Genomic DNA, 13371 nt, shown 5'->3' on the forward strand with positions numbered 1-13371 from the left:
TAGGATCAAGTAATTTACCCAACTGGTGAAGATTAACCTCACTAGTAACGTCATGTAGATATCGTGCACCTGCTGAAATGACGTGGTGAGAAGGGACTTTACTTCAGTGATATTCTTTCCAAAAACACAGAACCCAAGTCTAATTATGAAGAAAATCTCAGACAAACCCAATTTGAGGGATATTTTTCAAAACATATGACCAATACTGCTCAAAACCATCACAGCCATGGAAAACAAGAGACTGAAAAACTGTCACAAACCTGAGAACACTAAAGAGACATTATAACTATTATAATAGTAATGGATTATAACATATATATTATGGTATTCTAGCTTGGATCCTGAAACAAAAGAGGGAAATTTATGGAATAATTGGTGAAATCTGAATAAAGTCTAGAGTATAGTTAATAGTACTGTACCAATGTAGAGTTCTCAGTTTGACAAATGTACTATGAAAATCTAAGAGGACAGCATTAGGAGAAACTGATATTCGGTGGCAGATACATGAAATTCTCAGGACTATCTTTTCAGCTTTTCTGTAAATCTAAAAGTATTTCAAAATAAAAGTCTTATTAAAAAAACACTTAGGATTAGAAAAAGAAATGCAGAATAAGGTCAAATAGAGTTATTAAGTGAAAATAATTCATTAACATTTGCAATTTGAGAGAACAGACATTCAAAATACAGGATGAATGATATAGTCTGTCAATGAAAAATTCACAGCCCGGTGGGGACATTAGACTTGTCAACCGAGGAAAAAAATATCTAAAATGACAGAAGGCAGGAAAGGGCACTGGACCAGGGTCCTGTGAACATATTTCCTAGATTTGGTTGCTCCATATATTATTTTTGATGGGCTAATCATTTAATTTTCCAGTACAGTACTTGAAGCTTAACCTTCATAAAATGGAAAAATTTTATGAAATTATTTATATTTTACTCTAAATTTTTAAAAATTCTATAAATCTATTATAAGCTTAATGGTTTCCTAAATAACTGCATGTACTATATAAGCATATCTCTGACTTCTAAAGGCATCTTTCTATATTCTCTATGATACAAGAGCTGAGGCTCTACAAACTGCATTTCTTCTTTGCCAACTCCTTCCTGTTTTAGGATACTAGAGGGAGACTGCAAGACTAGTGAAGGAAGAAGGGACTTTCTCCTTCCTGTTTGCTTTCTGTGGACTCCCTCCCTGCTTGCTGGGCTTGTAAGTATCAAGCCCAGAAAGTTGGGAAGAAATCACATTTCTTCACCTCAGCAGTCTTGTTTACTTTCCAAAGGAGCAGCTAAACCCAGCTGCAGTTTTTCCAGCTAGACTCATCACATCCTACTCAAGAAAATCTGCACCAGCTAGCTAGTATTCATTCCTCAGGGGCTGCATAACACTCTCAGTATCCTCATCTAGTGCAGAGACACTAGCACCCTCTTTTCAGAGGCTTGAGTTTCAACTCTACAAGATCCTTTATCCAAGCATCTAAGTCTTAATAATCTCGTCCCTTTATGTGTCCATCCCTAGGAGCAGAGGCTGCTCCCTACAATTGCTACATCTGTGATATCTTAGATTTCTTTCTTTTTAAAATAATGATATTACACCTTTAAAAATGGTCTATATCAGCCTTTCTCTATTAAAAAAATGGGTGTGGTTTCTGTCTCCTGACTGAACCCTGAATGATATACTGAAAAAGCCAGATTAGTAAATAAACATACAAGGGAAACTAACAGATAATGAACTGAAAAGACAAAACACAAATCAGCTGTATAGTAAGACAAATCAGAAGAGGCACACATTAATATTACAATTAAAATGACATAGATTACTTAACATGGGAAAAATAGGAAATGGGCAATAGAGCCATATAATGACTTTCAAAATCAAGAGTTTCACAATTATATTAACTTACTTTGGCACTATATAGAGGTAAGATATTTGAAAATGGTTAGCTAAAGTAGCCACCACTTTTAATCACCTACATAAGCAGTGTCCAGAGAATGGCATTGCAATTCAATTTGGGGGGACACGGGTTGTGGGGGAGACACATCACAAACTAGTATATACTGAAATTCTAGTATACTTTGCTGATTTCTACATATTCAATATGTTTAAATGATTTTATTGAAATGTACAAATTGCATGCATATTCTCCCCATTGCGACCTTCATCTCTTTATTCCTGAAAGTGTAGATGACTGGATTTAGAAAAGGAGTGACAACAGCATCAAAGATGGCAAGGAATTTATACAGATGTGATGTGGGAAACGGCCATGTATAGAAGAAGATTAATGGCCCAAAGAATAAAACCACCACAGTGACATGAGCTGACAGAGTGGAGAGAGCCTTTGATAAACCACCTGAAGTTTTTTTCTGAACAGTGACTAATATAAAGATGTAAGACATGATCAGAATTAAAAAGGAGAGCACAGAGATAAAGCCACTGTTGACAGTGACCATGAACTCCAGTGTGTATGTCTCAATGCAAGCAAGTCTGATAAATCAAGGAAGGTCACAGAAAAAGCTGTCTAGTTCATTAGGACCACATAAAGGTAGGTCTATTACAAAAGCCAACTGGGTCACTGAATGAATAAGGTCAATAATCCAAGAAGCAACTAAAAGCAAAATGCACATCCGTGGGCTCATGATGGTCAGGTAGCGGAGGGACTTACAGATGGCCACATATCTGTCAAAGGCCATGGCTATGAGCAGCACCATTTCTGTCCCCCCAGTAGCATGAATAAAGAAACCTGAGTTATACAACCTCCAAAGGAGATGGCTTTGCGTGTTCTGAAAAGGTCATAAATCATTTTGGGAGTTGTGGAAGAGCAAAATATCATATCAATAATGGAAAGGTTAGTCAGAAGGAAGTACATGGGAGACTGTAGATGAGGGCTGCAGGTCACAGTTAGCACAATGAGGAGGTTTCCGATCAGGGTTGACACGTAGAAAACAGAGGAAAAGAAGAAGAGAAGAATTTGGATCTCCCATGAATTGGAGAGTCCCAGGAAGACAAACTCAGAAATAACCAAGTGATTGGCTCCATCCGTTACCTCCGTCGGCAGTGATGGCTCTCATGCTGTCTGAAAGAGGAGAGTAAGGGGGAACTCTGAGTTAGGTGAAATAACACTGATCTTGGCAAAATCTCAGACAATTCAATAGTTGTCATGAAACAGGGCAAAGGCTAATGATGCCTTTGGAGACTATTTCAGTCACAAAGCTATTCATAGTCCTCTGTTGTACATTTTATTGACAAAAATGCATTGCACAAAATAAGGACATTTCTACTTATTTAGATGGATAGTTCTGTTGTATTTTTAAGTGACATTATTTCTGTTACTACATATATGACTGTAGGTTGAAAGGATTTTTATAAATGAACTATATAAAATACTTAGGTGACAGTGGATTTCATAGTTTGAACATGCTTTAGAATAATACCATTTCTATAATCAATTGATCAATTCTTTAAAAATCTTTATATGTGGTTTTTAAAGCCAAGAGATGTAAATTTCTCTTATCTCTGAATTGGGCAGACATGATGAGTTTTTTCAATGGGGGCAGGAAAGATTGAAGTAGATGATACCAGAGCATGGCACTTGCTGTTACATAGGAGGAAGATAATTGCTAGAGAAAGTGACATAATTCTGAATACACATCCCAACTGGGGGTGGGGAAAGGAGGCAGGAGGGAGGATATATGACATCAAGTAAAAGAGAGTCCAGAATGAGAGTGATGAGTCCTAAATTCTGAAAAGAGAAAAAAGATTAAGAATAAAAATATCACAGGATTTATAAATGGTGCTGTTTATTTGCATACAAAATACTTAAACCAATAACAATTAAATAAATGAATACTAAAACATCTAATTTTTTATGAATATTGATATGCTAGCTTTTCCTTTTTGCATACTCAGAGATTTCAACATTGAACAAAATACAGAATTTGGGAGAAAAAGAGCAATTAGGTAGCCTCATAACTGGTGGATGTAGAATAAAAAACTGATAAATACATTTTCCAATTTTGTAATAATTTTCAACATTTTACATGAATACTTTAACTCTGCTATTCTACTTCTAATAAAAAAATTACTGGACAGATGTATATATTTATGTGAACAAAGTGGACAAATAAATAGATATAAAGATGTTTACCGAAGTATTATTTACAAGAACAAATGCCTGGAAATAACTTAAATGGGCACAAATAAGGAACTAGTTAAATAATCAATATTGGATCCCTCCTATGGAATAATATGCAGTCATTTATGATACTAAGATAGGCCTATGTACTTAGGACAGATTCAAAATATGGCAGATTCCTGACCTCACCTTACCCCATTTGGATTTAAAAGTATAATTAATTAAATAAGTAAAATAAAAAATAGACACAAAATGTCTAGTTTAATTTTTAAAAAGCTATTAATACTGGGCCACAGTGGCTCACTGGCAGAGTTCTCACCTGCCATGCCGGAGACCTGGGTTCAATTCCCAACGCCTGCCTGGGTGAAAAAAAAAAAAGCCATTAATGCTTGTCTCTGACAAATGGGATTGAGAAAATTATGAGGTTGAAAAGAACTTTCACTTGTAGTGAGCATGTGTCAATTTTAGTTTTACAAAAAATAAAATGTATGTTGATTTGGAAAATTACACAATATGTGTCTTCGGAGATTAAATGCTTTGGAAATATAATCAGACTTCATCTCTTAAATTAAAAATAAAGATAAAAACTTCTTCCAGGGTCTTAGCCAAATTTTTCTGCTCCTCTTTAAACCCTGTATTTTAAACTAAACTTCTTCCTCTTTGCTAGCTATGCCCTGAATACACCATCTTCCCTCATACAAACGCTCAGATATTTCAGCTCATCTTCTGTCTAAATTCTTCACTCGGTAGTCTGCAATGTCCTGCCCTCATTGCATCTCTAATACTTCCCATCCTTCATCACCCACACTGGAAAACTACCCCCTCCATGACGCTCTCTTTGACAGCCTTACCCTCACATATGGTGCATGAAGAAAAATTTTCCTTATGTCATGTTAACCAAACCGAGAAACACTCATAATAAAAATGTTCTAATAATGATCTAGCAAAGACCACAATTTAATATCCTGGCATTGCAAATAATGTTCTTAAATGTGCCATTAAAATACATTTTTATATGTCTACAGGTTAATGGTATAAATTATACTCACAATCATAAAGAGCAGTTGAGCTTTGATTCAATTAAGTCCCTTTCACATTGATTATCATCAGCATCATGACTATTGTTGAAAGTTATCTAAGCAAACAATTCAATTCTAAGTTACTTCCTGGAAACTTAAAGTTACTCTTACAATACTTGCGATTCCTGCTCATCCCAGGTACATTTTCATTTCAACACACCTTAGCTTTATCTTTAAAAAGGATGGCATTTTTTATGTATCAACCTACCAGAGATTAAAATGTTGGTAAGCAGTTGGAAAACAGGCATATTCCCTCACTGTTAGAGGCAACACTTCATAGCCTGCCTTTCAGATTCTGTCTATATTGAAAACATGAGTTTTCAGGAGCAATATTTTGCATTGTCTCCACTAAATATCCCTTTTTAACAAGAGCAGAACACTAATTCACATATGATCTTTTCAGTTAAGACAAAAGTTAAGCTGTCCACTTAACTCACTATTGTGAAAAAATACATTATTGATAGTGAACAGCAACTAAAACCCATTGTACCTTAGTAGTGTTCTGAGTCCCACAACTGTGTTTTAACACATACTACAACCTCTGACCACACTCCCACCACTAAAGAGAGAATGTAAGAAATGAGATGGACTTCAGAAATCATCAGAGACCAATTCATTCAGTCCTCTGCTCAGCAATGCTCATCTTTGTACTGGTCATCAGAAACAGGAAAATAACTATAGATCATACGGATTTGCTACCAATTCAAGCAAAGCTAACAAGCATTTCTAAATTTTTTCCAAAGTAGATGAACTTTTGGGTTCACTCAATTAAAGATTTGCAATCCTTTCCTTAATAATCTTAAACTTGGAGTTACTAACAAACTTTGAATTTGACTGGAGTTACTGGAAAATAAATTAAATTTGCAGAGACATTGGAAAATCTGATCATCCAAGAAGTTCTCAACTAGTTTATTCTTACTGAAATGGGTGAAAAAAAAGGCTAGTACTCTGAAATATTTCAGAATATTAGAAAGATATTCAGGAATAGGTGCAGAAGTGGTATGCACCAACACTTCATTTTTACAACTATCAATGCAGCAGGCCCTGTTTTGAACAAGACTATTATTGCTATTAATTTTTGATAGGATGGTGACCTGAACGAAGCATTGTGACCGACTGTGAAATCCTTTTATTTTACAGGTAAGGAATGCAATGTACCAAAAGGGCTAATGGTTTTGTTGAAGCTACAGAACAAAGTTGGTGGCAAATTCAGAATTAATATGCTTGACCCATAGCTTCTGGTCTGTCCAGGTTAAAGAGACCCATACATCCTTTGCTCTGATGATCCTATCTTTGCAAAGATCTAATTGCCAAGAAATCATAATAAATCAAAGTTAGTTTCTTTAGTATTGGCCGAAATTCTTTACATTGTACTCCCACTGGAATCAAATATTCTGCTACTTACTTTATTCTTTGCCTGGAGGCCCTTGGAAACATTACCAGGATAGTGTTTCCAACACTGAACTCAAAGTCATGACTTGACTCCACTCATTCCACTGTCTTCTGTATTTTCCCTGTGAGTTTGATCTGCTCCCATCTCCTCACCGAATGACAGAGTTGATATATTTCTTTTGGTTCATCAGATTCCTCTCTCATTACTCTACTCAACTCCATTTGAAATTCTCATCTCCATCCATATGAACTTACCTGAGTCTAGGCCAAAGATGTCCAAATCATCAAAGAGCCAGAGAACCACAGAATGCAGAGCTCCTCTCTGAAATATTATCATCTGAAATAAAGACCTATATATAATACTTCTGTATCAGGAAAGAGAGCTAATAAGCAGCACAGAGAAGTAAGTTACTTACATGCAGAGATCTGGGATTCCATCCCTGAGTACATTTTCCCAAGGGAATTGCTTATGGGGATCACACAAGTTTGACCAGAGGAAACAAAGTGAAAATCTAGTGAATAGTCACTTAAATCAAACAAGGGAGAAGGACTAGGGATAGTTTATGTAGTACTTAAAGCTTTTAATCTTTTTGTCTGTTTCTCTTATTTGTGAGGGAAGAAATTCCTTAAGAATGATCATATATAATTTTAAACCTTGAAAATAATGCTTCTCATCTCTAGAAGAAAGAAAAGGAGAGAAGGAGGTAGAAAGAGAGGCCACCAACTTGCTGTCCAGAATATGACCCATGCCCTTCTAGAAAAGATAACTAAATTAGAGGTAATAAAATGTGCATTTGGTCAGTCAAGTCTTAGTTCTTTACTGCATGTTGGAATTGGAGAGATGACTAAGTTGGTAAAAGAGCACCACGAGGGATGAGCTCAAGACTCTGGTGGAGCTGAGATGAGGCAAATCTCTAATGATATTAATGTATCACAGCTTGCTTTTTAAAGAAAAGAAAAATCTCTTCTGGCTATATTTTGTATTTTTACATTTAAAAAGAACAGAGAATCTATAAGGACCATTGATAAACTATAATTATACAAAGTATTATGTGTGTGTGTGTGTGTTATCTGCTGCTATGTTTCAAAGTAGCTTAAATTGATAACATTTTACTTGCTTATAAATCTGCAATTTGGACAAAGTTCAGCTGAGCAGTTCTGCTGGTTCCCCCGGGCTCCCTCATGAGGCAACCATTACCTGACAACTAGACCAAGGTGGAGGGTCTAAGATGACCTCACTCAAATATCTAGGACCTTAGTGTTGACTATAGAATGGTCGCCTCTTTTCTAAGTAGTCTTTTATCATGTGGACATGGAGATAAAGTTAGAGATACATTGATTATGACATTTATCATGCTGCCTTGCAATAATTTGCTTTCAATCCCTCTCCTCTACCTTACAGTAATATCTTAGAAACTTGGAATTGTGTGTTTTTCATCTTTGTATCTTCTTCCCCACCAGGCACATATAAAGTGATTTTGAAAACTGCTTAATGCCTTTAGGCATTGAGACTATCAGCCTAACTTCTGCCTTCTGGAGTATATTCAACTTTCTGCATCACTGTTCCTAGAAAGACAAAATGATTTAGTCAGAGACCTCCATTGCTGGATACTCCTTGGCATTTTGCTTATTACAAATAATTAATAGAGATAGTAAGCTATATATAAGCAACTTGTGGGTTTGATCTCAGGAGTCATTCTCCCACAGAGGGATTATTTGTGAATATTCTGAGAAAATGAAGTTCTAGACAACCAAGTGGTGACTTAGTTCTTAGACTGTAATGAAATAACCAAGTCCATACAGAATTTCTACAGAACTATCCTCTTTACAATGTAATTAAAGCTCTGTCATGAAAAATTTCTCAAGTCTTCGCTCAACTTTTTCTAGCCATATGTACTTCAGAATTCACAAGACAAGAGAAAGAATAAATGTTATTCTGCCTCTCTCTCTCTCTCTCTCTCTCTCTCTCTATATATATATATATATATATATATATATATATATTACCATATACTTTGCAATTGTACCAAATTGCATCTCTGCCATTATTGTTGGAGTTGCAGGCTCCATGTTAAATAAAGCCTAGAGTAAAACAATCACAACATCATCATATTGACAAAACATTCTTCCTAACATAATTTGTCACAGTAACACCACCATAAGTGCCTTCTTTAAAGCATTTGACATTCAGTTTTCAATTGTAGTTTTTGAAAACTCAACAGAGCCTCAAAGTTAAAGAAATAAAAATAAATCCCTGTCCACTAGCCATTGAAATACAAAATCTGTTATTTCAAAATCTATTAATGTGATGCAGAGACCATCCCAAAAGAAGCTTCTACTGGTTAAAATGATAGGCTAAGGTGAAAGAGGATTCTGGAGAAAGAGCTGTGCTGGAAACTTAGTGTTCATTTTTTTTTCTTTAAAGTCCTGTTGGTATACTTTGGAAAAGCAGAATGCTATAGAATCAGGAAGCAGTGAATAATTTGTTCAATCTTATTAAAATTGTTTGATCCTCTGCATGGATGAGAATGCAAATTTTCAGGTTCTTGAGAATAAGGGAACCCCATGAAATATGGAAGATGCCTCCATCATCTCTCCAATAATACGATTTTCTAAGAGAATAAACATCTCCAAGGAGTAGACGAAGTACATCTCTCCATTCACACCTAACTGAGCTTGAACATGAGAAAACTGCAAATTTATTTTATCATAAAAATTATCTCTGAATATTAACCCATTTGAATGCTAAATAGATGGAGATTTTAATGGTGCGTTAAAATAATAGAACATAAATCTTGAATAGCATATATTTTTGAGTTGATACATGGTTTCTGTTCATTATTTTATGCTCTCAGATAAAGAGATAAAATGTGCTTTGTATTTTTGAAGTACAGATGAAAGAGATCCACCATCTTGGCAAACAGTGGAGTGTGGGGATAAAGGGCAAGGATACTGTAGAAAAGTTGCGTGGATTTATATTACAGCTCAACTATCTATCTGTGTCTCGGTTACATCATTTGAAGCATGCAGATGAGAATATTACCTACCTTACTGCTATGAGAATTCAATGAGGAGAGCTTAGGATAATAACCTTCACATTGCAAGTTCTCAGTAAATGTTCTGGGTGGTGGTGTTGCTGGTGGTAGTGAGACAAAAACAATGAACAGACTCTTTGAATGCTGTGAGAATTCAGACAGTTGAAAAGGGAACTCTGGAAGTTTCTGTCAGGCTTATAAATTAAGAAGTTAAGAGCAAGTAGGGTAATGATAATCTGACCTGAATGTGGTAGGATTTTACTTGAGTGGCTGTAAAACTAAGTTTCCATTTGTCCAATAGAAAGTCAAAGAATCACAAAATGATTGTAAGGCTAATATTTAAAGAGGTGATCTCTGAAGTCATCAAGAGAAAGGGATGTGTGAACAAGGCTTACCAAGAAGGAAAAGGACCAATTTCATACATAGAATAATCCTCAACCAAAGGTTGATTTTTGCCAAAAAGAAAAATTTCTCACTACTTGAGTGAATGTAAGGTCAATATATTACTGTTCTCTAAAATATTAATTTTACAAATGAATTAAAATTTTAAAGAAGTCCAAAATAAAATAAGAAGAAAAATGAAAATAAAAGAGTAAGATGATTTCATATGCGTGAAACCTGTCAGGGCTTTCAGAAGATGAATGCATTTCAAAGATCTGCCACAATTCACCAGTTTATGAGGAATTGAATATTTATGTATCACTTTAAAATAAGTAGGCATTAGTGTAATTGGATCATAGCTTTTCATTAGTGTATAAAGCAGCAGCTTAGATTGTTTATAGATCAGAATGAGTTTTGTCTCTGACTTATAATGTCACTGGGCTTCCAAAAGTTCTAAAGTGCTCAGCTGTTCAGTCACAGATAACATGATCCACTAGTAAAGGCATGCAAAGGAATACAGACAAATCCATAGCTGAAATTCTAACATTCTACTTATGAGTACTGACAAATATTAATAGTACTGATTGTGAATACCCTTTAGGTACTCATTGCAGTGGGAAGCAATATTGATAAGGAATACTGATTAAGTATGGAGTTTTTTAATAAATGACATCAATAAAAGCCATGGATGAGAAGTCCAGGGAGAGATTATATGATCATCTAGTGCTCAAATAACCAGGATTTGACTCAGAAAATTACTTCTTAAGCTGAACACAAAGAAATAACTTGGAAACAGAAAATAAGCATGGAAAATTATTAGCAATCAAAAGAATGATCTTGCTGATGTCATTTCTGTTTTAAGCAAGGTCAAAACTACAAAGGCACTAGGAAACCAGAGGTGTAATCTCTTAGTAGAAAGTCTAAGAATCTTAATCATCAAGTGAGCCTAGAGATTATTTAAAACATTTTTAATGTAAAAATAGTCTATCATGAATATTTTCTTTATAATTATTTATAAAGTAAGTGAGTTGGAACAAATAATCTCTGAAATTTCAATTCTAAAATTCCATAATTCTTTTATAAAGTCAGTGGTGTCATAGGTAGACTAAGGATATGGGGCAAAAGGAAGCAAACACACACTAAACTAAGAGAGAATAAATGAAACCAATTAGATATTAGGAAAGTTTGGTGGTTTGGGAGAAATAACATTCATCTACTCATAGCAAGCTAGTTGTAAGAGTGAAAAGGTATAATATGGCAATATCCATTGTTGAATTGTTGAAAAAACCCATTCAATGTTTGGCACCAGTTGAGAGGTAAGTCTATTGAAAATAGGGGATTAAGATGAAAATGAACTTTGGTATGATTTTTACATAATATTTACAAGGAGAATGAATGAGAAACTTTTCCTAAGTTAAGAAAGACAATTATCAAAGTAGAAATACTCACCATTTAGAATTATTGTGAATATTAAATAAGATAATGTATATAGACTCCAAAGTTAGCTGCTTTTATCCTTATTTACTAGAATACTAGAGATAAAAGACAACCTGGTGGATGCTTAAATGTTACCTAGTATAAGAAATTAATAGGGTTATAAGATTTCAGCAACTTTTATTTTTTTCCCTTGTCATCAAGTAAAGCATACATCTTTAAAACATTTAGAGAATCTTTCTGTAGCTCCTAAGCTGGTGGTAAAGTTTCTTCATTACTGCTTTCATCTCCTTGTTCCTGAATGTATAGATGACTAGATTCAGAAAAGGAGTGAGAACTGCATCGAAGATAGCAAGAAATTTGTCCAAATGTGATGAGGGGAAGGGCCATGTGTAGAAGAAGATTAATGGCCCAAAGAATAAAACCACCACAGTGACATGAGCTGACAGAGTCGAGAGAGCCTTGGATAATCCACCTGAAGAATGTTTCCGAACAGTGATCAGAAAGAAGACATAAGAAAGGATCAGTATGAAGAAGGAACCCACAGAAATGAGTCCATTGTTGGCTGTTACAATAAACTCCAATCTGTTGGTCTCTGTGCAAGCAAGTTTAATGAGCTGAGGGAGATCACAGTAAAAGCTGTCCAGTACATTAGGGCCACAGAAGGGGAGGTCTACAACAAAAGCCAATTGAGCTGCAGAGTGGATGTGGCCGAGGATCCAGGCAGTGATGAAAATCAAAATGCACATCCATGGGCTCATGATGGTCAGGAAGTGGAGGGGCTTACAGATGGCCACATATCTGCCAAAGGCCATGGCTATGAGCAGCAACATTTCTGTCCCCCCAATAGCATGAATAAAGAAGATCTGAGTTATACAACCCCCAAAGGATAAGACTTTATTTTTTCTAAAAAGGTCATAAATCATTCTGGGGGCTGCAACAGAACAACTTCCAAGGTCAAGAAATGACAGATTGGGCAGCAGAAAGTACATGGGGGAGTATAAGTGAGGGCTGGAGGTCACAGAGAACATAATGAGGAGGTTTCCCATCAAGCTTCCCACGTAGAACGTGGAGGAAAAGAGGAAAAGCAGAAGCTGGATCTCCCAGAAATTGGAGAGCCCCAGGAACACAAACTCAGACACCATTGAATGGTTGACTATATCCATTGCCTCTGACATAAGAGCTGACTCTAACATTACCTAAAAACACAGTGAAGAGGGAATCAGACTTTGTAGAGGGTCACTAATAGCATGAGTTTCATTGGTTAAAAAAAAATTGTCTTATATCGTACTGCCAAAACATCTCCGTATAAATCCTTAACCTGTTAAGAAAATAAGCAGGACTCATTGCCACAAAATACTACTGCAGAGGAACTCCTCAACCTCCCTAAAATGCTCCAAGTTTTGGTATGTGAAGATGAGGTAAAACAATTACGGAATAAAAAGAAAAGTTATGAGAGGCATAAAAATCTCCTGGAATAACTTGAGAGAAGAAATGGAAATAGAAATAAACTCATTGATTTCTCCCTCAGACTTTGTTACCCCTGTATTTGGCTTCTCCCTTAATCTCAGGTAATTTCCAATGACCTTTTATTTTCCTTAACACATTGTCTCCTATATGCAATGTTATTCTGCTATCAGGCTCATTAAAACACACATTTAGCCTTAGGATTCTAAAATATCATCAAATCATATTCATTTTTCCTCATACAGGGAAAAGAAAATGTAGAAACTCTAAAAGTTTTCAGCTTTTGTAGCTTAGACCAGGTTGTAGAAGAGATTGCAAAATTTGAGCTATGACAGGATTATGATAGAGAACAGGCAATGCCAAAAAGCAATCTATGGTGCAGAATCTAAACATGGATAGAGCTAAGCAATGTAGAAAATAAAATTCTGTATGATGGATATCTGTAAATCA

The 13371-nt window shown here is 35.4% G+C and overlaps 1 protein-coding gene and 1 pseudogene across 1 annotated transcript; both read right to left on the reverse strand.

Moving 5' to 3' along the window:
• Window positions 1–2103: 2103 nt before the first annotated feature.
• LOC143655430 (olfactory receptor 4F6-like) lies at window positions 2104–4961 on the reverse strand (annotated as a pseudogene).
• Window positions 4962–11681: 6720 nt separating this feature from the next.
• LOC143655067 (olfactory receptor 4F3/4F16/4F29-like) lies at window positions 11682–12620 on the reverse strand. The gene has a single exon (XM_077126614.1). It carries the CDS (start codon window positions 12618–12620, stop codon window positions 11682–11684), a length of 939 nt encoding a protein of 312 aa, XP_076982729.1.
• Between the last annotated feature and the right edge of the window lie 751 nt (window positions 12621–13371).

Source organism: Tamandua tetradactyla, chromosome 14 (genome assembly GCF_023851605.1).
Source record: "Tamandua tetradactyla isolate mTamTet1 chromosome 14, mTamTet1.pri, whole genome shotgun sequence".
NCBI classification, from domain to species: Eukaryota; Metazoa; Chordata; class Mammalia; order Pilosa; family Myrmecophagidae; genus Tamandua; species Tamandua tetradactyla.